General features: G+C 43.8%; 1 protein-coding gene across 1 annotated transcript in view; it reads left to right on the plus strand.

Moving 5' to 3' along the window:
* Nucleotides 1-27,616, plus strand: part of AMT (aminomethyltransferase) — a 197,694-nt gene that overhangs the window by 66,616 nt on the left and 103,462 nt on the right. The window contains exon 2 of the mRNA XM_078661218.1: nt 18,123-18,290. Within this exon, the coding sequence (XP_078517344.1) occupies nt 18,123-18,290 (168 nt within the window). The remainder of the gene's footprint in view (nt 1-18,122; nt 18,291-27,616) is intronic.

Below are 27,616 nucleotides of genomic sequence, written 5' to 3' on the forward strand. Positions count from 1 at the left end.
AGCTCGGAGCCTTTTGAGGGATGGTTGAGTAAGATACAGTAGTACGCAGTTATTATTTCTGTATCTCGCCCCTCCTCCTCCCTCCCTCTCGCTCCCTCCAAATATCAATGTTCAGATAGGTATAATAATTTTTTTTTAAATCCCCCAAAAATCTTGAAAATGATTTACACTAGAATCGTGAAAGTATGGTCAAAATGTCCAGCACTAACATTTAAAGATTTTCAGGAAAATAGGTTTCTGGATAGGTCTTGTTCCGTGGTTTGTGGCCCATTTCGTGGTTTAATGAGAGTTCGGTGCCATGGATCGTATTTTAACTGTGTAGAATGTGGAAAAGTTTCAACATGGGAGTATGTGGCTACTGTGCCGGATGCACCGCTCCACCATTCTGGGGCAAATTGTGAAGTACCCCAAAGTCAATATGACTATAATGGTCCTTTTATCCCAGTTCCTTCTAGTCGAGGTCAAATATATTATTCCTCCTGGTACCTTTGGGTTGGTCAGGTGTCACCATGGGCTATTACGGCCAATATCTTCCACTGGAGATAAACAGTTGCAATATTGCACAGTTTCGTGGGGTGTCTGCCTAGCAGACTGTGCATTAGAGTTAGTTGAATCCAGAATTAAAAAAGAAATATTTTGAATTGCAAATCACTGGTGAAAACGTCTGGTGGCTTCTGCTGTAGATTAACCTGGCTGTGAGGTTTAGTAGCTCCCCAACCCTAATGAAGTCTTTATTTTGAGAGTAGTAGGAGATATATATAACAAGATCTCAGTGGGAGATCGAAACGCGTTGGTGTTTGGAGTGTTTTGGAGTTTCTTTAAAAATATGCATTAAATCATCTTGAAGAAGATTTGTGGTGCGATCCGGCTTCTTTTCTGTGTGAAGAGAGATTATTAAATAAATATATATATATATATATATATATATATATATATATATATAATATTAGCAGCCCATCCCGACGTTGTCCAGGAGCAACAGGCTTCCCCGCCCGCCCCGACATTGTCCAGCAGTTCGTCCCCCCCGCCTGCCCCGACATGGGTCTCGTTACCTCAGCCGCCGCTCCTCCCGCCTGTCCGCTGGTCGCACCGTCGCTGGCCTGTCCGCTGCTCCTCATGTCAGCGCTCCTCCCCCGCGCCATGTCCGCCGCTCCTCGTCGCGGTCCTGGACGCCGCTCCTCCCCGCGCTCCTGACGTGAGCACGCACGTCGCGGCCGGCGCTACTTCGGAGGGACTACTTTTTTTTTTACTGTACATTTTTTAAATACATTTTTTTTGTAATTTATATAGCCTATAACCATCTACACACCCTGACGATTCCAACGGTGTATCGGGTGTGTGGATTGGCGCTGTGGTTTCCGAGTTTACCCGCCTCAAAGGCTGAAAGTTCTTCCTTTATAATAGTAGTGTATATATATATATATATATATACAAACGCAGAAATTGGAAAAACTTTAGCCTAGATTCTTTTAATCTTGCCCTGCTAAAGGAACCCCCTCCCCGTGGTGACACCCTTCTAGAAGCATGGCATGACTATGAGAGTTGGATGTCCAAAGCCCTGGATACAGTAGCGCCTTGGACACTGAAACTCCCCGTAAGAAATACTAAAACCGCTCCTTGGTTCTCCAATGAGCTCAAGGAGAGCAAAGCGAAATGTAAAAAGCTTGAACGCTCGTGGAGAAAAAACTATGATTCAGAAAGCAAGCTTAATTACAGAGCAGAACAAAAAAAATATCATAAACTCTTGAGAGCTACTAAAGGCAATTATCTCAGGGAAAGAATAGAACTGGCAGACAACCCCACCAAAGAACTCTTCTCGGTATATAAAGAACTTACGGTACCCACTAGACTAGAGGCCCAGGACATCTACTCCAATGAGCTATGTGACTCTATTGCAGACTACTTTGTAAGCAAAGTTGAAAAAATACACACCACCTTTACGAGTGGCACTGAGCCACCGTCTGATCACAGTGCAACAGTGGATATTTCAGATAATAAACCTTGCCTGTCGTGTTTTAAAGTCCCTGACAGACAAGACCTGCTTAGCATCGCTAATAGCATTCAGTCCGGCTCACCCATGGATGTCATCCCTCCAAAACGTTGTAAGGGAATTTTAGAGAGCACTATTGATCATATTGGTCATATGATAACTCTATCCTTCCAAGAGTGCCATGTGCTGGATGCATGGAAAATGGCCCAAGTCATCCCATTAAAAAAGAAACCCAATGTGCAAATTTCCCAGTTTCAGAATCTCCGCCCTATCTCCCTCCTCCCCTTCTGTATGAAAGTGGTAGAGAAGATAGCCAACATTCAACTCATGAAACATCTTGAAGATGAGTCTCTCCTTCACTCCACACAGTCAGGGTTCAGAGCCTGTTACTCTACTGAGTCAGCCCTTCTCTTCTCTACAGAATGTCTGAGGCAAATGGCGGATGAGGGGCAGACAGCAGCGTTGATACTTCTAGATCTTAGTGCAGCTTTTGACACCGTGCTGCACACAACGCTGCTGACTCGCCTCTCGGATATGAGAGTGGTAGGATCTGCCTTTGAATGGATTAAATCTTTTCTTGAAAACAGGAGTTTTCAAATGCATTGTCCTCCATTCAAATCCTCCCCCAGGAAGCTGAAACATGGGGTTCCACAGGGCTCCAGTTTGAGCCCTACCTTGTTCAATCTCTATATGGAACCCCTGGCCCACATTGTGCAATCTTTCGGAGTGGATATTGTCACGTATGCTGACGATACCCAACTCATGATTAAACTCACGCACAATCAGGAAGATGCCACCAATTTCTCCAACTGCCTTCTGTCAGTAGCAGGCTGGATGAATAACAACTGCCTACGCCTTAATGGCGACAAGACGGAGCTTTTAGTCATCGGTAAATCCTTTTGTGACTGGTCACCTGAGTGGTGGCCAACTGAACTGGGCGCAATTCCTTCTCCATCGGAATCAGTCAGGAATCTCGGAGTTATGCTTGATGCTGATCTCTCTTTTAAACACCAGGTCAGCAAAGTCACGGGTAGATGCTACAGCATACTCAAAACTCTTCGCAAAATCCTCGACCTTCTTCCCATCAACGCTAGGAGAAGCCTCATCCACGCATTAGTCACACCCCATCTTGACTACGGTAATGCCCTGCTTTTAGGTTTAAGTAAGAAAGGCTTACACCAAATGCAGTGTGTACAAAACGCTGCTGCACGCCTGGTTCTCAATCTACCCCGCAGAGCATCTGGGAAGTTGGCTCTGTCAAGACTTCACTGGCTCCCCATCAGGGAGCGTATTAAGTTCAAAGCGCTTTGCTTTGCCCACCGCATTGCCCAAGGAAAGGGCCCAAGATACCTGCAAAATCTCCTTACCGTCCATCGCCCCATCCGGAACCTGAGATCGGCCGGAGCAATGCTGTTTAAACTCCCTCGCATTCGCAAGGCCAGGATGGGAGGCCGTTCCTTTAGGTTTTTGGCAAGTAAACACTGGAACGAACTGCCCATAGATCTTCGTATGGAGCCCTCAGAAACAAGATTCCGTTCAAAACTTAAAACCCATCTTTTCCCTGCCAATTACAATTATTGTTTCTAGCTTAATTTTCCCCCTGCCTCCGGTCTTCTGCCTTCTAGGGTCTTACAGCGCGGGGACACACTGTTTTAGTGTAACCAGGCGCTCTATAAATGGCAATATTATTATTATTATTATTATATATATATATATATATATATATATATATATATATATATATATATACTTACCGCTACTTTCCTTCTCTTTCGTAAAGAAAACAGCACTCGCAGGAGTAGGATCTAAGCTTTTATTATTTGATCCTTCGAGCACCTACATACACATATATATATATATATATATAAAATCTGGATGCATGCACCAAATGGCTTTGGAACTATATGAAGCCTCTTCTTTGAGAAGAAGGAGGGAGGAAGTCTGTCAACACTCCCAAATAAAGAATTCAGACCCCAATAGGTTAAAAAAAATCGCAATCCGATATTGTTTCCTGCATGTGATCTTTGTATGTTGATGCACGGGGGATGACCTTGTTGGAAGTCTTTCACAGCTTTAGACTGTCCAGGGAATCCATTTGTGATCCACAAACTATTGTCCATGCATTTAAGGCCCAAAATGAAGTGAAAAGTCTTTTTACGTGTCTCCCTGCTAGGAACACAGCCTGCTGGTCTAAACTGGTAAAGCTGTAGTCTGTTGTGATTGAATCTCTAATTACTACTGAGTGAGGAATGGTTAAGAGGCTTTTGTGTGTACACAAGAGGGTCACCAGTCGAGCAATCTGAACTGGGTAATGAATCAAACACTTACGCTAAGACTCTGTAAGATATACTCTGCACATCCATGCCTCCGCATGTCCCCCTTAGATCCATGCACACTGCAACTGACTAAAACAGTCAGATTATTCTTGCCTTTCAGTAGTCACAACTGCATAGTACTAAGCTATTGAATCTAGCACTGAATAAAAGTCTTGTCTTGTTTTTAAAAACTATAACACTGACTGGACATGTTAATTGAGTATATCATCTCCCTTTCCAAATCTAAAATGCCTCCATGAGCAATGCCTGACCTAGCCCTTGCTGGCCCTTCAAGACAAAGCCTTCAAACGAGGTAGCTGAAATATCAGCTCCTAGTTTTATCTAGTTCCTCGGGTTTGAGGAACCGAGGCTGTATGTTAGCATTGCTCAGTTGCTCCTGGGTGACTAAAGAAAAACTGGCTTAACACCTGCCCATCGTCACTGTAGGTCTTTTCTACCCGTGCTGACGTGGTTACTGGAGAGCTACACTTCAATCTTGTTGATGTCACCAAGCTCTCAGTTTGCCAAAGGGGTGTTGTAGCAGACCGTCTGTCACGTACACATTCTGAACAGAGCCACAGATTTGACCCTCGCTGAAACATGCATTGTGCAGTATGATATCCAGGAAGTACTGCTATACACGCTGGACTGGTTGATGTAGCTATCCGCATTGCAGGAGCTTGGCCTTCATTTATTATTGACAGTATGTGGTATTTGGACACGGTTCAAATGCAAATTGGTGGGGCCGGATTGGTTTAATTTCTAGGTGTCTCCAATCACCTAAAAGGTCATCGTTAGAAACTCTTCCACCCTAGAATCCAAGATCAACTTCAACTGGTATGATGTCTAAACCAGACAGGGAGAAAGCAATTCCTGATGAGGAGTTCCTTCATGCTTGAAGCAGGGCAACTTCATAGGCTTATTCCAGCACTTTTCACGGAGATTGCCTGTTGGGAAATTGTGTTAAATCTGCACGGACCTAGCGAGGAAGACTGGAGCTAGGGTGGCAATGACCTTGGGCAGTGTATTCAAAGGCACATATCTACTATTAAAACACAGTCTGGTTTGTTAAGTGTGCCTCAAACCAGACACATTCTCCCAAGTTCACTGGATGTGGGTAATGAGGTTCCCAGTTACAGGAGTTCACTGAATTTTGCCAGAAAAGGTTGTAGATATCGCAAAAGGAACACCAAAATTGCTGTTGCTACAAATGTTACGCCTACTGCTTCAGCGCTACCATGTAATGAAGTGCGTAAGAATTGTATTCCGTCAGACAATTTCATGGAGAAGCTCATCACTCCAAGCATTAGCAGAATCTCTGCTGGAGAAGCACTGAATTTGGGTCTGAGGAGGCTCCTAGGACTATGGGGCATTAGACACCCCAAACAAAGGATCGTTCACAGGAGAAAATGAGAACAATTGTAGGTGACACAGTTGATGTTGGCATCTGTGAATCTTTGTCTCCCTTCATTTGTTCTAGTTCAAATGTTATTTCATGCAAATATGTGAACATTTGAGTAATTTTCTCTGTGGTGGTGACTAATCTTTGCTTTTACATGTATTGCCGAAATCTCTGGAGCATATGATCCCTTTAGCATGCCCATTTAATTTGATCATCTTTTCTTGGATACTCTTTATCTGCGGCCTGCTTGGAACATGTTATCACAGAGATTTGTTCTTGGATTTACTTGTATCATCACATCTTAAAGCATAGCAAGAGTAGCCCACCATTTTGCGAAACTTTTTTTCGGGTGTATTTCCATCCATTTAAGTAATTTTTCCTCTGCTTTCTTCCTCTACTTTGGATACTAAAAAATTATTTCTCTCGGGGACAATGAACTCTAAGCGCAGAATTAACCAAGGGTGTGCTCACTGCTGCTGACGTAAGAAGAGTTAATGGGGGATTTCGGTGAGAAATATTTCTAATAAATCAGCAGAAATAATAATGCAAACTTTTCTTCGGCCTGAAAAAAAATGTTAGTTATTTGTCTTTCTTTGCATTTCTAATAGTCACACGTGATAATGTGTTTCTAATGTTGCACCTCTTGTAGGGTTAGTGTTTTTTTTTATTAAACTTTTTTTTTTATTTATTGAGGGTTTAAACCCTCCGGCACCAGAAAATCAGTACAGATTCCACCTCAGTACAATCTTGGAAAGTCACCAAACAATGTGGTCTCTACATTTTCTACATTTAGCAAAGATGGGAGCGGAAAGATTTTCATGGAGGAAACAATACCTGCTGGACTAAAAACAATATACTAACATTAGAGTCTTGGTTAGTGTTAAATGAAGATTTGTAAATTATAAATGCATTTGTGATTGTGTTTGACTTTCTCAGAGCAAAGTGGGTATCCAACGCATCTAAACATACTCTACTTCAGGTCTTAGGAAATCGCAATATGGTCCCATCCCTGTGAAGTACCACACAGGAGGGTTGATAAGATGAACGTCTTTTTTTCTCCACTCTATCGTTCAACAGGCCAGCTACAGAGCTTGGGCTAAGAGCAGTCTAACCCCGGGTGTTTAAAAAACCTTCCCGGGAGTTTTACTGTAGTGTGGTTATGGCTGAAAGGGCCATATGTATGAACATATTTTCCCTTAGACACAGAATGGGTAAACCCTTTGATACATCTGGCCTAAAATGTAGTTAAAGGGAATGTGTCAAATGCAAGGTTTAAATGCTAAACTGTTGATAGGAAGCTACGATTACAAAACACACACCCCACCCCAATTTTGTTATCCTGTCCTTACTCCTGCATGTAAGCCCAATACCTTATTGTAGGTCTTAATTTCCCTTGATTTTTCTTGTTTTCATGAGGTGGTGGCCTCCTTTCTTTCTGCACTTTCCTCAAAGATGTAGAAACATTTTTGCTGTACTGTTTAGTGGAGAATGACATTTAGTGACAAAAGCACAGGCAGGCAAACAAAGGACAAGCAGTGTTGTGGTGATTGAGACCGCGTGCGCCCTTTAGTTTGGTTAAGACCAGCAAGGTAGCGGGCAATTCTTTAAATCTTACCCGAGTTGTTTTCATCCTTACATTGATCCCATGTACGGACATTGTTGTCTAGTGTCAGAATGAATCCTCAAGCTGAAAGCTTTCATTACACATCTCCCTCCACGGGTGCTAAAAGTCCTGCTTCGCCCTAGCAGGATTTAATTAGGCCTTCTTTTGCATTTTGTTGTGGGTGCCTTCTTACCTCTACTCTTCTACTTCAACAAATACATTTCTTGGAATTTTTCAGCTTTAAATGAGTGGACACCTTTGGGAAGCTAAACCGTGAACTTGGTCAGAGCCACAGTGTTCGTTCTACAAATTTCAAGCTCTGTTAAGTCGAAATATCTGGATAAACTAACTCTTCCCCAATCTGTGATAGTCCATCCAACGTTTCAAATAGTGAAAACAAGGTGATCCCTTACGCCAGCAAGTTTGTGGAGAAGCCAGCTCTTTATACCCACATTTGTTCAATGCGGTCTGTGTCAGTGGGAGCAAAGGGTGGCAGGCTGCTGTGTGTGAAACAAACCATATCTGTTCACTGCCAGGTTGTAAAGATAATCCTGCGTTTATGCATTGCAGTTTCCAGCCTCGTCAGCAGTATGGAACAGGAGGGGTTCTGTGGGCAAAAAGTTCCTTTTTCCTTAAACATTTTTCAGTGGTGAGAGCAGTGACAACCAAAGTCCTTTCTACCTATTTGTCTACAAAGCCAGTAGAGTCCAGACCTGCTTCTAATGGAGTAGAAACGGAAGGCCTACCGCGAGGAAAGGTTGCATCTTTGTTCCATTTATGTATTTGATCATTTAGTTCAAGCGGCAGCAAAGGTTTTCCAGAGGGCATTGTAGTATGGGGATGCTGCATGCATGGCAACATTTTAGAACAGGAAAGTGGGAGATTTTGAAAAAGAAATCAGGGTACTGCATTTTCCACGTTGAATTCTATTGAAACAGAGGCAATTTCAGACAGGAGACAGTTAAAACAAAGCCAGTATTGGGTTTATAAATCGGTAGTCTGTCGCTCCAATTGGGTCTATTGACAAGGCGTGGCCCCAACGCATTAATTAAAACACCGGGGAGGTGATGATCCCCAGGGCTGTGGTGGGGGTCTGTGAGCCCCCCCACCGATTTAAAAATAAATAAATAAATAATAATAATAAAGAAAGAAAGAAAGAAAATAAACCCCGGGCAGGTGGTGGTCCCCGGGGCAGCAGGGAAGCCATCGGGCCTTCCTCGCATTCAATTACAAAGAAGTCCCAGGGAGGTGAGGGTTCCCGTGGCAATTTTAAGACCCAGGAGGGAGAGTGGGCTCTGAGTAATTTAAAAAAATGCCTACCTGGGGGCGATAATTAAGCAAGAACAAGAGCCCGCAATATGTTTTTTGATTTTTACATTTTGGCGGGGTCCATGGATCCAGGTGATTAAAAAAAAAAAAATAATAATTATAATTAAAAAATGCTTTTTGGGCCCTGCGGGGCACCTGTGGGACCTCCACTCAAGAGGCCTAGGGCTTGAGGGTATAAGATGGCTGCCAGCACTTCCTGGCTTGAAGTGTTGGCAGCCAATTGGGAGAGGTGGCGGATCATCCGTGTCCCTATATATACAATTGGAAATTTCTTTAAATAACTGCAACTACTGAACGGATTTACAACAAATCACTCCCTGAACCAATATCTAGCTTTCTGCCAAATTTGGTGTCATTCATAAAATCTTTATTTCGGTTGACAATACCATAAACGATACAAACACATACATTTTTGGCAGTGGTGTTCGAAATAAAAATTAAAGAACTATTTCTTGCATCGGTCGCAAAGGATCAAATAATTCATATTACAATATTTAAACACGAGGGAAGTTTGACAGTAGACAGAATTTAACTATTTGCTATCTTAATCAGGGGTATTTGATATATAACTTAAGTGCAAGTGCATTTGTAACTGCCATTTATGGATTTAATATAATCTACACCCCTTCTACTATAAACCAGTCTTTTAAGAGCCCTTTACCGCATTGTACTATAAAATCAAGATAATAAACACATTTAAAATGCATTAAAACCAGGTTTAGGAATAATAAAAAATACAAAAATAAGAATATAGGAGACTCTCAATTCCTAGAATTCCCATTCATTTGGGCTGTGCCACTCAAGGATGCAGTCACAAGCATACGCCTGGTTGCCCAGAACTGGCCAAGGAATTTGGCGACTGCACATACATAGAGTGGTCTTGTGTCTGATTTCAAGATACGAAGAGCTTCATTAGAACTGTAGGTTCCCAACTGTCTACATACTGGTGCCATCCAAGTCCTTCTTGGTCTGGTGTACGCTGGACATGCAAAGAAAAAATGGCCTATGGAATCATGCGCATATGAGCAAGCTGGGCAGCCCTTGGGCTGGATATTATCAGCCAACCAAGAGTTAGTGTGAGCATTAATGGGTAGGCAGCCATATCTAAACCGAGTATACAGTTTCCTGTCTACTGGCTCCTTAATGTTGAAAAAATGCTCAAAGCAGTTTTCCATATTTAATATCTAGAAAAGCATCAGTTAAGCTACCTTGGCGTGTTTTCAGGTAAATGTTCTGCTCAACCCATGACCAATATAATGACTTGAATTGGTCCTTAGAGTATGAGGGCGGGGAACCCACAAGCTCTTTTGGGAGACCAATAGCTGCCTGGGTATTATTAATGTATTTGAACCACCCAATTTTTTCATTTGTATCCAATGCTAAAACTTTGTTAAAAGCAACGGCATAAAGGGCCAGGTCGGGAGTGGAGACCAGCCTGTACCAAAAAAGCAAAGGCCGCAGTCTCACTTGGTCATTAATTGATCTAATACCCAAGTCCAATTTCAAAGGGAGGAGGGGGGTACTTTGAGGAAGTGATACCAGACTCCTAAGGAACTTATTTTCCACTGTCGCTAGCGAGCTGGCGTCCACTGATCCCCAGAGTTCTGCCCCATAAAGCACACTACTAACTGCCTTAGAGCCATATAGTTTTAGGGCTGGGGCGACAGGCTTGGTATATGAAAGACAAAGCTCCCGCCGCAAAGCCCCAGTTAGCTGTGAAAATTTCAGGAACACTTTGCCTAAGTGGTTCTTCCAAGTAATTTTGTCAGACAGTTTGATGCCCAAGTACTCAAAAGAGCTGACCCTCTCTAGCGGGACGTTGTCTAGAACCAGATTTCTTTTAAAAGACTTGCAGGGGTTCATCATCATCAATTTAGTTTTCATAGTGTTGATGACCAAGCCCCTCATGTCACAGAATGCCTTAAATTGGTTCAGGAGCTTTTGAAGGCCCATAGGGGTTGTAGATACCAAAAGGGTATAGTCGGCAAACAGTAGTGTAGCTATTTTCTGGTTTGCCAAGGAGGGAGCATCAGCCTCAGTAGAGCACAGGAGATTGGCAATTTGGGTTACGTAAATGGAAAATAGGGTGAGGGCCAAGACGCACCCTTCTTTATCGGGTTGGTGAGTTGCCCCTGTTTCCCCCATCTTACACAAGCAAAATGATCGTTGTGTAACCTAATCAGAGGTTCTAAAATTTCCTGGGGCATACCCATATTCAAAAGGACCTGCCAGAGTAGATTCCGGGGGACTAGATCAAATGCTGTTTTGAGGTTTATAAAGGCAAGATATAGACTGCCTTTGCCTAGAACAACTACCTTCCAATATAGCTCGACAAGGCAGAACGCCTGATCGACAGTGCCGGTCTTCTGCCGGAAGCCTGCCTGTAACGGAGAGAGAATATCATTCTCATCCATCCAAATCTGGATTTTGGCTAAGAGCAAGCGGGAGAAGACCTTTTGGGCACAGTCTATCAGGCTTATTGGGCAGTAGTTGGCGGGCTTAAGTCTGCCCCCTTTTTTGAAAATTGGTATCACATCGGCCCCCTTCCAAGAATCCGGAATGCTTCCCCCTGCAGCAATATCACTGGCCAATTTAAGAAAATAGGTTGTCCAGTTGGCCCTATCGGCACGAAAAAGATCACCAGGGATGCCATCGGGGCCAGGCATCTAAAGAACTCGTGATCTCTCCCTGGTGAATGTGATGATACTTCTTTGAACACCCAAATCCTGGGGCATCTGGAATCCATAGGGAGAGTTACCGAAGGAATATAACCCCCCAAAATGTTTATGCTATTCTATTGCAGGGATGGTGTCCTTCTGTGCAGCATATCAGGCTGTTGCCTTGTCTAAAGGTCCTTTGGGAATTAATTAACATGGGAAACGCATGTTTTTTTACTCTCCCTCCATTTTTCTTGGTCCCCGCTTGATGGATCACCCCACAACTTTCCATGTACAACACGAATTACAGGGGCACTTTATGTGGACAAGATTCTTCAAAGGATGCCAAAGATATAGGCAAGTCAATAAACACTTTTCCTATGGTAACTACATCCGCCAATAGGCAATATACATATATGCATGTGCATCTTTATTACCTACTGGCAGTCGCCAGTATTTAGTTATAGTTAGGACCTCATTTTTATTGAAAATCTGTTTTTCAGTTGCTCATATCTTTCGCGTAGTTTGACGAACCTTCATGAAATTTTCAAAACTATTTTGATGCTCACTTCAGCTACTGTCTTGAAAACATCAAGGTGATCTGTCTAGCGGGGGCCGAGACAAAGGGGGCCCTAAAATGATTTTTCCCCATATTAATTTCTATAGGAATCTTTAGACACAGCTACAGCCCGAACTGCTAATAGGAATGACACCATATTTGTCCAAAAGGTAGCTCTTGGTCCAGAAAGCGACCTTTTTGTTAAATAGAGTAAATCCGTTCAGTAGTTCCTGAGAAATGTAAAGATTTCTCAGACATACAACTGTGGCCGTGGTGGATCCGCGACCCCTCCCGATCTCGTGCTTGAGATCTTATTGGTTGCCAATACTTCAAACTAGGAAGTGTTGGCAGACATCTTGTTACTCGCTAGAACTGAGTCACTAGAAAAAAATTGTTTTTTAAAAAAAGATAAGGGGACAGGGGGATGCACAGGACCCCCAGGGATCAAACACATTTTTTTTTGTTTTAATCTTCGGCGGGAATTGCAGTGGATCCGCAAATCCCATGGAATTTTTTTTAAAACTAATTACGGGTTCCTGCACCTCGTTTAATTAGGCCCCCGGGTGGACAAGGTCCCGGGGACAAATACAAATGATGGGGGGAGGACTGCCACCACCCTGGGGCTATAATAAATTATAGGGAGTAGGGGGCTTCAACCCCCCCACGCAGCCCCAGGGACCGCCACCACACCGGGGCTAAATCACATAAATGCAGGGGGGCCACACGCTGCCCCAGGGACCTCCACCTCCCCGGGGCCATATTAAATATTAATGTGTGGGGGGGTCCAGCCCCCCCCACGCAGCCCCGAGGCCCACACTCATTGGTAGCTATAGGACCAAAAAAAGGCTTGCACATCAGGAGATTGAGGGGGTGATATTCCTAACTGATATAGCAGAGCTTGCCAATTCTGCAATTGACTGTAATTGTGCCACCAAGGTATGGTGGTAACCAGTAGATTGGCCTTTTCCCATTATAAAATAGAGGATTGGTTGTAGCCCTTTTTAAAGCTAAGTCAAGCCTTTATTTCTTTATTAGCTGTGTCTATTTTGTTTCAGTCTCCAAGTTGTATTATCTGTGTGTGACGTACAGATTAATTAGTAGAAGTAGACTGTGGGAGGGTAGACCAGATAGTTGCCTACCATGCTCTCCAATAGTAGTTCATTATTCAATCTGTTTATGTTGCGACCTCTGAGGAGGCATGCCAACCAGAAGTAAGAGGAATTCTGCCTCTATACCCATTCAATTGTTAGACAGGATTTATGGTTGAATAGTGAGTTATTTAAACAGTTTATCTAACCGATATCTAATACTTAAATGGTAACAGTGAAGTAAAGTATATGAAAGCAAATAAGAACAAGCATTTACAATGCAATAGGTCTCGCAGCATTACAGTTTGAGTTACTGGCATTGTAAATGACAATGCTTTGCATGAATTTTTTTTTTAATTTGCAATTGGTATATAAACTTTGTTTGTGAATGGTTAGCTGTTGCTTATGCTAAGCAAAGTTGGCAGTAATATAGAGTGCTAGTCTTGCTTGTTATAAGCATGCTGATTTAAAGCTCTCTGATACCTGCGGGTAAAGTTTGCGCTATATAAAAGTGAAAACTAATAAATACATTTAAAAAAGCCTACCTGTACCACGTCCGTTCTTATTCTGCGTTGCCACATATCTTTGGGTCCCTGTATTTATTAACTGCACCCGGCTGTGGGAAACCTCCATGGCAGGAACAACGTGTTGCGGGGCAGACACGGGCAATGTAGCCACTGTCCTGTGCCTGCACCGCGGGGTAACAGTGTAGGGGCAGGAAGGCAGGCCGTTGGTAGTGCTGTGCCATAGCAGTTCTCTGTGTATGCTGGGCATGGGGGTGACAAGAATTGGTGAGGAGGTGCCGGTTCGGTATGCCTGCTTCCTGATCTTGGGTAGGCGACAGTTAAAACAAGAACGTCTCAGCCAATCACTGACCCCGGTACATGGTGCAGTGCCTCACAACCAATGAAATATTACACATTTGCCATCATCCTGTAACAAGAGTTTCTTGTCCAATTGCAAGTGACGACACTTCAACGAACTGCAATAACATACTTTTTAGCCTATCAGTTAACGGAATGCCGGAAGGATTATGTACAGATGTGCTTCATGCTTGCAGACTGGTTGGAGCGCAGGTGATGGGAAAATCACTCCTAACGTTGGATGGGAGATAGAAATCTGTGGAATCTTTAAGAGTGGTGGGCTATTGAAGAAGAGGCACGGCAAAGATAACGAGTCTAAATCACTCCAGTCGCTTTGCTTATTGCGAAAAAGGGCTTTCTTTGCAAAGATCCACTGGCGCAGATGGGTTGTACCGCTGCAAAGTTCCCTAACACAATGTGCAGGCGGAAGCAAGTATAGCAGCACATGGTTCCCTCCTTCATGCATGCAGGACAGCTTCTGCACTTCATTCACCCCAAAAGCAACACAAGCAACAACCAGATGATTCACATCTGTTATCGGCGGAGTGCCTAGGCCGAGCTGAGGACGGTGGTGGTGGTGGTGGTGGTGGTGGTGGTGGTGGTGGTGGTGGTAGTGGTCGGCCTATATAAGAGCAAACAAACTAACATCCACTCTGAGTCATCTCCTGCTCATCTCCTACCAAGGTTCTATATTATATCCGAAGGACTATAAATAACAAAAGCATGAGCAAATATATTTTAGGCACATAACTCTTGATTTAATGAGCTGTCGCAAAGAAATACATTTCTCCATGCCTGTGCTTATCTACAGTGTCAGAATAAAGTCATGCTTATTGTCACAGTCACTACCAATGATTGTTCGTGTAGCAGTTCGAGTGTGTGGGATGCTCATATTTGGCGCATGTTCGTTTATTTAATTAATAATATAACTAAAACATATAAATACATGGCACATACATAACTTTAATTTTATTTTATTTTATTAAAAAAATACCCTAACCACGAATTGTGCTTCACTCAGGAAATTAGAAAGGGCAGTACACCATGAGCCAAAAGCCAACCTCTCCGTGTCACATGACGCAGTAGGCTAGCCATGTGAGGCGAGCGTAATGTTGTTGTTTATTTTATATAAGCTGACCCAAATGAAAATAGAGGGGTGATATAATAAAATAATTACACAGATTCTTTTTTATGACACATTAGGTATTTAAATAATACTTCCTTTCTTTATATATTATCATAAGAATGGATAGGCTAACTGTATTAGATATGTCACAGTATTAAAACCACACTTTGTGTTTGTTACCTCTACATATAACCCCACTGTCTGTGGTTAAGTGGAACGACCCGGGAAATACCTTTTCGCGGAAGAACATGCTAGAAGTTTCCCCACAGGGTGCAGCTGTTTTCCCCGAGCCACGTGCCGTTGAAATAAACAAGAGAGTAATGCAAATCATGGCGGGCTACTGAGGGAAGGCTCTCAACTAAGATATCGGCCATTTGGCACCTGTATTTTTCTTGTCGCATGTCCCACATGTTCAGTTTTACACATACACTTTTATAAAAAAGTAAATGTTATCGAGGATTATCCTATATATAACAAAGGAAAACGAATCCAAGGGTTACCCGATATATAAAAAATCAAATTTTTTAGTGAGTTCAGATTCTACATAAAAAATTATTTTTATCTCAACTATATTCAAAATTCTCAGATTAAAATGTTTTCTTCTTTGCAAAAAGTTAAATATTTACTTTTTATACAGAACATTTACCCTTCCAAAATGGTCGTAGAATTATGACTTGAAAGCAAGCGTGAGTCTGCGTCGCCTTACTACTGGTGAAAGTCAAGTTTGTGTAGTCAGTTTTCTATGTTTATGGAACTTCTCGCACTGCTACTGCTAGCCGCTGTCAGTGAGTCTGTCACTGCCATGGCAGCCATCGTCTCGACTCCGGATCGCCGGCTCACCGGGCAGCGATCGCTGCCCTGCTGGAAGGAGCACATCACCATGGAGCTGAGGCAGAGGGACCGGGCAGAGGGACCGGGCACAGAAAGCGCGATACGAACAAATGTTCCAGTCCTGTGAGTAATGGATTCCCTAGATTTAAGTGCAGCCTTCCTGCCTTCCAAAAGCACTACCTCGCTCTGTCCTCCTTGTACCCGGTGCAGCGCTACTAGTTCACAACCAGGAACCTCTAAGCACTTTAGTGAAAAAAAAGTGTTAGACCAGCAACATCATTCAAGCATATACCTAACGATACCTACCTATTACTATGTGGGGACTTGGTGAAAACTTGATGCTGTCGCTCTTATTGTGCCCTGACCCTTTTTCCGTGTGGTGGCTGGCTTTAACGCTACATTTAGTGACACAGATATTTTTGTGGAGGAGGTGTGTGTGTGTGTGTGTGTGTGTGTGTCTGTGTGTGTGTCTGTGTCTGTGTCTGGCTGTGTGTGTGTGTGTCTGTGTGTGTGTGTGTTCCCGCGTGTGTGTCTGTCTACGTGCGCGCTCCATTGTGACGGGGATCAGCCTGCCGGAATCGCGCGCGACCTGATCCGATTCCGGCAGGCTGCGCGTGACAGTCTCTTGTCTCCCCTTTTTTTTTTGAAAGTATGTTTTTATTGCAGAATTACAGACAAAACATCGAGAGTATCAACCATCAGCCCCGTCCCCAAACAAGACACCACATTGAACTTCAGTAGTACACAGCCCATCAGCCCACATCCCGGAGGCAGGGCGGCGTTAAGTCAGTGTGCAAGAGAAGTCTCCCCGCCTGGCACATAGGGACGGTAGGTCAACAACACAATCCTGGTTCCGCATTTTCTGTACCCTCAACAACAACTCCCCCCCCCCCCCCCCCAGATGCCCCCTAGAGGGGCCGTACCCACCACTCTAACACCATCCCAGCGCAGTAGATCCTCAAAGCCTAACCCGCTCGTACTGCCACAGGCCAACCCGCCCGGTGGATACTCTGCACCATCTACCTCTATGCTCTAACAGGGCAGTCTACGTACTCCTCTAACTGCTGCTGGTGTGGGTGGCGATGATATGCGTTGGATATAACAGTGCGTCGTCAATACTGATCAAACGTTCGTGCTACCAGTTCTCTGGAACTCAGCCTCCGAGAGTCTTTCCTCTGTATCTACCGTTAAGCGGTCACTCAAAGCCTGCACAATCGTTTCCCAAGCTCTAGCTGCCTCTAAGCCCTTCTCTTTCCCCAGTTTCGTGGCCTGCCGCAGTCTCAATACACTCTCGCACCTCGACCACTTCAACAACTCATTCGTCCATCGTCCCACAGCCGGGCCTTCTTTGTTTTTCCAACGCCAGGTGATCTCCCTCTGCGCTAACATGAGCCCCAAATCAATGAACTTGCTCGTGACTTTCGTTTTTGCCGTGTGGGGAAACCACAGCAGGAGGCAAGCCGCCATGTCAAAGTCCACCTCCCTATCCGTAACCGCATTCAGAAGGGCGCCCACCTCAGGCCAATACGTACCCAACTTTGGGCAACCCCACATCGTGTGGTCCAGTTCAACCTCACTGGCCAGATATCTCGGGCATGCCGCGTCCCGCACCTTAAAGTAGTCTCTTGTCTCCCCTTGAACTCCTTGAAAGCAAAACTGATCACAATAGGGCTCCACAGCGACAATCGCTTCGCGATTGCGTCGCAGTGCGAGCCCTAAAAAACGAAATATTGACTTTAGAGGTTCCTTTTAAACTGCAGCAGCTTTGGACAATGCATTGAAATGATAGTGAAAACCGACAGGCTTGAAAGTTGGTGGAAATTCATCAGCATTTTGCTGGTAGTTTCCAACCTTGAAAGCAATATGAGATATACTCCTGCGAAGAAAGGATTACAATTATTTTCAGGTGGAAAGGGAAGGATCCTTTCGAATATGTAGGGGGAGTGTTTTTCAGTTGTGAAAATATTTTACCTCTGTTGACACAAAATAACGTTTAAAGTGAAATTGCATATTCACATTTAATTTCTGCATACAGAAATGTAGACTTGTTATATTTCTGTGTGTGCAAATATTAATGCATGTTAGTACTCCTGGGTAGCTGTGACCCTTGCAGCTCCTCCTAGAATTCTTTATGAATTTCAGTAAAGCTTGAAATGTATTCAAAACCTAGGGCTAAGCCTGAAACCTATTTCCCTCTGTGTATGGCCTTCCCATGGACTGGAGCTTTTCGAAGACTGTGTCATAGTGCCTGGCCCCCATGGACCTCCAAAGAGTGTTGCTCTAATTATTTCAGCAGTTAAAGAAATTGTCTTGTTACACATACATTATATATTTTTCTCTATTCTTTTCATCATTGCAGGAAGGCCTTAAGAAGACCCCTCTGTTCGACTTTCACATCAGCAATGGCGGGAAGATGGTGGAGTTTGCAGGCTGGAGTATGCCAGTGCAGTACAAAGACAGTCACATTGAGTCTCACCTACACACACGAGGACATTGCTCGCTCTTCGACGTCTCACATATGCTTCAGGTAAATTTCGCAACTGTGGTACCACAATGATCCTAAAGTGAGATTGTTTGCTAGTGGCCAGTATAATCCTAAAATACTGAGGAAGCAGTGAAAGCACCCACTGTTGGGGCGAATTCCAACAAAGCATATTCACCCTCCTTTCATTTGAAGATGAATCAAATTAATACTGGGTATAGTGTGTGAATATTAAAAGATTTATAAAATGTCTGTGCAGAAATAGCCTCCTAAATTGGTATCTCTTTTTAAATACTGCTTGAGTAAAGAAGCTGCAACTCCCTCAAGGGACAAAGCAGCTATATTGGTTCTTCCCAAACCACATAAGAATGCTCAGCGGTAAACCTCATACCCCTCTATAGCGCTTCTTAATATTGGTGCCAAGCAGGACACACTGAAAGTCAAATGAGTGGATTGCCCTAGTGTGGACAAACATATGATGACAACATTAGGGCTGAGATCCACCTTGTTAAAAAGGCCTCACTTGAGGGCATACCTGTAAACACTCTTGTCATCTGATGCGGAGAAGGCTTTCGACTGAGTGGATTGGTCTTTCATACTTCTTAGATGGGTTTTGGTGCACACTTCCTGAAAGTTATCTTCGCAAATTAATCCGACTGCAAGATTTACCCTCAGTGGCCTCACTTTTAATGCATATGGATGAGGAAGAGGCACTGGGCAGGGGTTCCAACTCCCCAGTTCCCATATTTGCCCTATTTATAGAACTATTAGCCTTTAGGTTCTGCAATCGAAAAAGGTAATTGGAATCAATTTCGACTTGTAGGATTATAAAATCTCCTTATAAGTTGACGATGTGCGGCTTATTTTAGGATTTCCACATTTCTTCCTCCAAACAGTTATGGACTTTCGTAAGGCTTTTGAATCCATCTTTTGCTATAAAATTCATTTTGAGAAATCTGAAGCACATAATTCAACCCTCTCGGAGGAGGATGTGGATGTATTAGACAGAATGCTCCCATTTCGTTGGCCTAAGAGGTTGGTTTCACATTTAGGTGCAAAAAACACTAGAAAAACCTATTTATTATTAATTACCCACCTATAGTAGCTACTATAAAAAGTGGCCTGAAGTCCATGGTGAAACTGATGATCTGTGGATTTTTTTTTTTGATCATCAAGTTTATTAATTTCAGAAAATATAAACAGGTCAGCAATGACACGTGGGACCACAAGTGTATTACATCCTTACAAATAAGGTATCTCCAAAACACCTCCCTGGCAGTGCAAGTCAATAGGGCGGTGTAAATACTCAGTCAAAATCCCCAACAGTGCCCAGCCATTTACCCCATACCTTACAATATTTCTTAGGGCATCAATGTGCCACGTACAGGGCCCTTTCTTGTGTCGCGCACCAGTCCACTCCCTTACGCCACCACTCTAGGGTCGGTGGGTCAGGGCATTTCCATGCCGCCACTATATCGCACTTGGCAACAATTATGGCTGTGTTGAAGAAAATCGTTTCTGGTACCGTCTAACCCATCTGTGATCCCTAGTATTGAGTGTCTTGGATCGTGAGGAACCTCCCATCCAAGGACTTCTGTGAGCTCCTCCTCAATGGCCCCCCAGAAACTGTCTAGTTTAGGACAGGACCAGATCACGTGGAAGAAATCCCCCGGGGCCAAGCCACACCTTGAGCACGACGCATTGGGTCGCAAGCCCGCGCGATGGAGGCGCAGTGGAGTGAGATAGGCAAAAAATATAGTTGAACTAACCTAAGTATGGCGGAGGCCGTGATTGTCTTGGGTGACATAAGGGCATCCCACCAATCTGCCTCGTCTAAGGGGCCCACCCATTGTATCCATTGATCCCTCAGCTTATCCAGGGAGGTGGGGGTATTGTTAACTAGGGTACGGTAGATGCGGGAGATGCCTCCCCTACCCAAATCCCCCAACATAGTCTGGGTCTCGGTGGGGCTATATTCTGGGAGCCGGGTGTCAGTGGCGATGTGTGTCCGGAGAGCATGCCTTAGCTGTAGGTACTTATAAAATTGGGAGGAGTGCAGGGAGTAGCAGGTTTGTAATTCCTGGAAGAAGAGCATATGACCGCCGGCCCAAACGTCCCCGAGCTGTGTGATAACAATCAGGTCCCAGGTTCGGAATCCCCGCAGACCACTCTTCTCCCGAAGCCAGGTCCCGTGCCACAGGGGTGTGCATTGTGTCAGTTTACCCGACAATCCAGTATGACGTAAGGAGGCATGCCAAGCCAACAGTACAGACCGAGTCACGTCTGGTATCTGCGATGAGAGAGTTCCCCCATACATCATAGTTTGGAAGCGACCCTACCTAGGGGGTTATGGGGTAGTGCCTTCCACTTCTGAAGTTCTTCTTTGGCTTTTTTGACCATTGGGGTGACATTGAGGGGCCAGCCCAAATCCGGGAGCAAGGTGAGCCATATCCCCAAGTATTTTAATTTTTTTTAAATTTCTTTATTGAGATAGAGATCACGAATACAAAATAATACATACAATTTATCATCAGACATTTGTGGGGTTGCAAGAACAGTGTACTATGTATTATTTTCCTGGAAACGAAACCAGAGATATGAAGGTACAACCAAATCAGAGCTTACATATATTGTAAATTGAGCTACATATTACAATGTTTCATAGTAATACTACAAAAAGTCAATTATAAGTTTTACCTATGGTACATAAAGAGTCAGGATTAATCAATCTTCTGCATCCATATAAACTCTGACCAGACCCCATATTTGCTGCCCCAATGCCTTTTTCCTCCTTCCCTTCATGGCGTACAAATTATATTCCATGTTATAAGTGAATAGAAACCGAGTTCGCCATGCTTCAAATGAAGGAGGTTCACTTTGTAGCCAACATGAGGCGATACAGAGTCTTAGGACCGCTGTGGCGACAAAAATCAGGTAGCTGGTATTATCGCTAGCCTCAGCTTGATCAGGCTCTATATCTACACCCAACAGAATCTGCATTATTGAGAGCTGAAAGGTGGTACCCAAGATCTCAGATATAAACTTACTTACATGCCTGAACAAATCCCCTATTTTTACACAAGTGGCAAAAATATGCTTTACATCGGCCTGATGGGTACTACATCTAAAGCATTTTCCTTCTGGGTCTCCACCCCACTTTGATATTTTATCTGGGGTAAGGTACAAATAAAACAAGGTTTATAATGTTGGGTTATAAGATTAGCAGACATAAGTATTCTTCCAGCAAGTTCAATTGATCTTTCAAACGGTACTGCTAAACATCCTAACCTGTTCTCCCATTTGGTCACTTGTGCTTCTATGTCATTAGGCATAGCCTCTAGCATTAAATTATAAAGCGCTCCGATCCGAGCACCTTTCTTGTTGGCCTCTATAAGAGGGTTAGTTACAATCTTTATAGTATTTTTCATTAAATACTCACGAATTTGTAAGTATTTATAAAAATGTGCAGTTGGAATCTAAAATTGTTGTTTCAGCTGACTGAATGACTTTAGGCCATCCTCTGTGTATAAGTCCCCTACTGTGATTAACCCTCTTATGCGCCAACTCACCACTATACTATCCCAACAAATTCTGGGGTGTAGACTCTGGGAAGTCAGTGGAGTATATATGGAGATCTTTTCGATTTTATAATAATTTTTTATTGCCTTCCAGACTTTGTAGGCAGCCATTACTACCTTAAATCTAGTGCGTTTGTAGTAGTTCCGATCCATACTAAGAAAAAGACGATTCCTAACTTCAGCCCCCAATAGCAGACCATATATCGATGTTTGTAATGCTGGCTCCAAAGGTCCCTTCCCTGTAAGCAAAATATTCATGCGCCGAAGCATACAAGCATAATAGTATAAAAGGAAATCGGGTATCGCCCAACCCCCAACAGTCCTTGGCAATACCATATACTTTTTTGCGCGCCGCTCCTTTCCTTGCGCCCATACAAATTTCATACAAATCGCTTGCAACTGTGTAATATATACCAGGGGGATCTCTAACGGCACGCAACGATAAAAATATAAGATCTTGGGTAATACCATCATTTTTAATGTATTGCACCTGTCTACAAGCGTCAAGTGTAAACATTCAAATTGGTCCAGTTGTTTACGAATCTCGCTAAGCATCTTCTGCCAGTTAGATTTAACCGTAGCCAAAGCCGAAATATTAATCTGTATACCTAAATATGTAACCTCTGTTAGTATCCGGATATCGTGAAAGGACTTGATATTAACGCATAATATCTGGGTCTTAGCGGTATTTAATTTATATCCGGATACCGAACCATATGTCGCTGCTAGGTGTTCAATCTCAGGCATTGCCAGAGCCGGCTTTGAAGAAATCACAGCAACATCGTCAGCATACACTAGGACCCGATATTGTTGATGTTGTATCCTAACTGGGGGAATCCGAGGGCTGTTCTCTATCATTTTTAAGAGCGGATCTATGTAGAGGGCGAATAGCAACGGGGAACACGGGCATCCTTGCCTTGTACCCCTTTGTATTGATACCAATTCAGATTGTAGCCCCATTGCATAGATCCGTGCACTAGGTCGTTGATAAAGTGTCTGTATTGATTTTATTAATTTTGGCCCAAACCCTCGATACTTCATCAGATCCTATAAGAAGGCCCACAACACTTGGTCGAAGGCCTTCTCAGCGTCCAACAATATAAGGCTCGGTGGGATTCCCAAACCGTTTGCGTAGTCTATTAAAGCAATCACCCGGTTTACATGATCAGTTGTGCCCCGCTTGGGAATAAACCCATGCTGATATACGGAGACCAGTGGGGGATATCACATCTGAAAGCCTTGTCGCCAATATTTTCGAATAGATTTTCCCGTCGGTGTTCCGCAGTGAAATAGGTCGGTATGAGGCTGGTTGATCTACGGGTTTCCCCTTTTTTCTAAAGACAACAATACTGGCCTCATCCCACGTTTTAGGGTACCTCCCAATCTGTGCCATCCTGAATGTGGCTAGCATATCGTTTTTATAACTTGAAAGAGAGATTTGTAAACCTCTAACGGCAGCTTGTCAGGGCCGGCGGCCTTGCCTGCTGGTAGTGCCTTAATTGCTGCTTCAAGTTCAAACATCTCTATTGGAGCCTCTAAATTAGCTGCAACTTCACTATCTACATTTTGCCCACAGAATTGTCCTTACAGAGCATTAGCTTTACTAGTGCCATAGTCTTCTCTTGCATATAAACGAGTGTAGAATTGCAGAAAAACGTCCACAATTTCCGTCTCAGTTTCTACCGTTTGCCCGTCTACATCTTTAATACATTTAATTCGTTGTGTAACCTCCCTGGTTCTCATTCTCTGGGCCATGCACCTGCCACTTGCCTCCCCATACTCATATAGGAACTGACGCTTAGTGGCATACGTTTTTGCCGCCTCCTTACTCCAATGATAATTTACCTTTGCCTTACATCTGGCTACCTCTGCTGTAGTATCTTGGATATCTCTACTTAAACTTATATCCTGGACCAAGCGCTCCTCAATCTTTCCTAGGTCACTATAAAGCTCCTGTAGTTTGGCACGTAGTTGTTTTTGCGCATATAGCCCAAAACTAAGGACCTCCCCTCTGAAAGCCGCTTTAAACTAATCCCACACTATCCCCTTCTCAGTACTCTCTCTATTATAATTAAAGAACTCTGCAACCCATTCTCTCATATACTCTCTAGATTTTACATCTAGCAGTAGCTTACGGTCAAAGGTAAATTCCCGGGGCTTTTTAAGAGGACAGTTTATCTGAATGGTTAGGACTACAGGGCCATGATCAGACGTAACTCGAGGGTATACTTGCATTTTCTGCGTCATGGAGTAAGCTTTGTGGTAGTAAAAAATAATCCAAGCGCACCAATTTCCGGTGAGGTGCCAAGAAGAAAGTATAGCCAGGGTTACCCCCCCTAAGATAGGACCAGGCATCAGTCAATCCATGTGAAGTAAAAAGTGCTTGTAATGCTCTACATACTTTAGGTTTCCTACCAACATATATATATTTCTCATTACCTAATGAGTCTAGTTGAAGATTGATATTTAAATCTCCACAAACTATTACAGGGGTGGGCCAAGTTGCTAATTCAATATTTAGATATTCTAAAACAGCTGGCTCATTGAAATTAGATCCATAAATGGAGCATACCGTACATTTCAAAGTGCCAATGAAACATTCTGTAATAGCCCATCTACCGCCGGTGTCCTCCAGGACCCGCCCGGAGCCAGAAACATGTTTTCTAGCTAATATGGCAACCCCTCGGATCATGGAAGTTTGCTTAGTGCATAATAAAACATTATACCAAAGCTCGGTCAGAAATTTCCGGTTAGACCATGCTACATGCGTCTCTTGGAGACAAATGATATCCAACTAAGCCACTGCAGTTCCCTAGCCACCCGTTGTCTTTTATTAGTGGCATTAAGACCCCTGACATTCAGTGTACCTAATCTCAACATTCTAGCTGCCATTCCATAATCTCAAAATACCCAAAATGCCATTCCACCACTGCCCTGCATACCACACATATAGAATGAAGAAATAAATGCACTTGTGATCTCTTTTTAAATTTAACCCCCCCTCCCAATCTTCCCCAACCAACCCCCTTCCCTTCCCCACCACCCTCTATAGGGCAAAAGGACATAGTCCTTAGTGATGCGGATGTGCGAGTTCCACCTCCACAGGAAGCCAGCCAGGTCGCCACCCTCTAAATGCTTCTTTTTCTGCTTATTTTATCACAGATATAAGACACTTGGAGACACTTGGAGAAAGAGAGAAAAAAAAACAAAAAGAAGGCGATTTATCTCTACCCAACCAAGAGTATCAGTTAATAAAGATTGCCTGTATATGTTGGGTTGAGAAGAGAAAAAATAAAAAATAAACATCTCTGTAGTATTTAAGACTTTTAATCAAGTGCCCATAACTACGTATCTCTGATTATTAATGTCCCATTAATCTGCTCAGAATCCATACTAAAGTCAAGTCTTATTTTATGCTACTAATGTGAGCTGAAGTCGATGGATTTCTTGTAATCCCAACTACCACCCGGTGAGTTGAAGTGGAGCATTCTTCATTGTCAAACTAGGTTAAGGTGCTCCAGTATTTGTATCTAAAGTCTTCAGATACGCTTGTGCCTGGGGCTCCGATGTAAAAAATTTAGATTGCCCCCTGTAGATCACCTTGAGCTTTGCTGGATTTAGGAGGAATACTTGGGCCCCCTTTGCTTGAAATGGCAAGAACAGCTGTCGAAATTGCCATCTTAATGTCACGGTTGCAGGACAAAAATCTGGGCGGACAAAGAATTCGCACCCACTACCTGTGCGGCGTTTATCCGGCCGAGCTAAATCATATAGCGCTTCTCTCAAAATGAAATTGTTTAAGCATATCTGTATCGCACGTGGCTGTGCCTTAGATCCCGCTGCTGAATTAAAAGCGCCATGAGATTTGCGCTGAGTAAACGGGAATCGATGTGCCCTTACAACCTTGTTCTCCCATTGCCAATCACTTAATTCAGGGAAAGCTTCTGTGAAAGTCTCGATAATGAATTTACGAACATCTCCCCTTCTTTCATTTCAGGTATGCCTAAAACACGCAAATTATTGCGCCTTGCGCGATTTTCTAAATCCGTTTATTTCCATTCCACATCTGTTCTAGTCACCTGTAAAGTTTCCATAGCCACTTGTTGTTTTGTCAGTGTATCTTCGGTACTTGAAATGCGCTCCTCCGTTTCTGTAACTCGCGAAGTAAGCTCGTTGAAAGATTTGACCATCCGGCGCATGGTGTTTTGAAGTTCCGGACTGCTCCCTGAGTACGGTTGCTTTCAGCTTTGGTCTCTGCCCTATGCGCCATAATAATTTTATAAATTATGTCCAGAGTGGCCCCATTAGCTTCTTCCTCAATTGAACCTTGGTTCTGTCCTTGCTATTGCTCTTGTAATTCAATGTCCTCTCCTTCCCAGGTGGGTTGTACAAAGGGAGTCATCGCTTGCGTTAGGCTCTCTGTGTCGAGACTCAGTCTGACAGTATCTTGATAGTCTACCAAGCCCTTAACCTGTGTAGATGTCTGCTCCATGTCCACATCTTCATCTTCATCTTCTCCAGTAAATGCCTCCTCACCACCCCATTCACCTGGCAGACGGTTACAATCATCTTCTGAAACAACTGATAGATCCGGCATAGAATAAAACTTGCCCTCAGAAATTGCAGATTCCGAATCAGCCACATCAGCCAGATCCTCGTTTATTACACGATGATTCATTTCGGCCTCTACATTAATAATGCGCTCCGGTGGAGCCAAGCCATTCTTAACTCCCAAATTACCAGCGTTGCCACTTAATGTTGTTACATTAGCGGATTTCGCGCTAGCCACTGCGCCTTTCTTCAAGAAAATTGCATGTACAACAGGGGTTTTAGAGCCTTTCCCATTTGCATTTAAATTTGTATTTATGTTTGGCTCACCTTGACTGGCTTTGGTAGTAGACGCTGCAATCCCAGTTACACATCCAGTGCTATCCCCAGATATACCAGTTGTTAAGGCGGGGGGTTCAGAACTTGAGCATTACTTGATACATTCGAATTCAAGTTCCCAGTATTGACTGCATTGGTGTTAGCGCTAGTGACGTTTTTTTCTCGTGCCTCTACCCTTCGGGGGCATGATTGTCACGGTGCTCTGCGCTGGTGATACACTGTCCAATATTCACCAAATGACCCGCAACAGAGTATCACTACAATGTTCTTTTTTACTTCTTTCTGGAAAAAAACAAAAAAAAACAGCCAGCAGCCGTCAGCCATCTCCGTCTCCTACGCCGTGGTCGTTCTCTCAGCGTTTTTCAATCACCCTGCCCCTCGAGGCCATCAGGTCCGCAGCAGCCGAGCTGGGAGGGCTGGAGTGCCCGCCCCGTGTACCGTGCTTCCGCGGGGGCAATCAGCAGAGAGAGAGCCGTCAAGGCTAATCTTCCATCGAGCAAGCCGTACTGGACTTCTCCGCGATTAGATAATTTTGGAACGATGCCGGTTCCATCAGCATTCATCCCACACTTTGAGTAAACGGGTAAGCGTCTCTCCCTGGCGTCCTTCTCTGCGAAGGTGAATAGCGCACTCTCACACGGCCATCCACACGGCCGCCATCTTGCATCCCCAAGTATTTAAAGGAGTTGCGCCGAATCGGTATATTAGACTGCCAGTCGTAGCAGTCTCGATAAGTGGAATGGGACCAGCACCGATTTCCCTGGATTCAGCCTAAGCCCTGAGACTTGCCCGAAGACCTGTAAAGTCTGGAGGCATTGTGGACCAGAGGTGGCGCATTCGGCCAGGAAGAGCAGGACATCATCCGCATATAGCGCAATTTTATCCGGCTCGGTATTTGGCCACTCC

This window comes from Lissotriton helveticus, chromosome 9 (genome assembly GCF_964261635.1).
Source record: "Lissotriton helveticus chromosome 9, aLisHel1.1, whole genome shotgun sequence".
Classification (NCBI taxonomy): domain Eukaryota; kingdom Metazoa; phylum Chordata; class Amphibia; order Caudata; family Salamandridae; genus Lissotriton; species Lissotriton helveticus.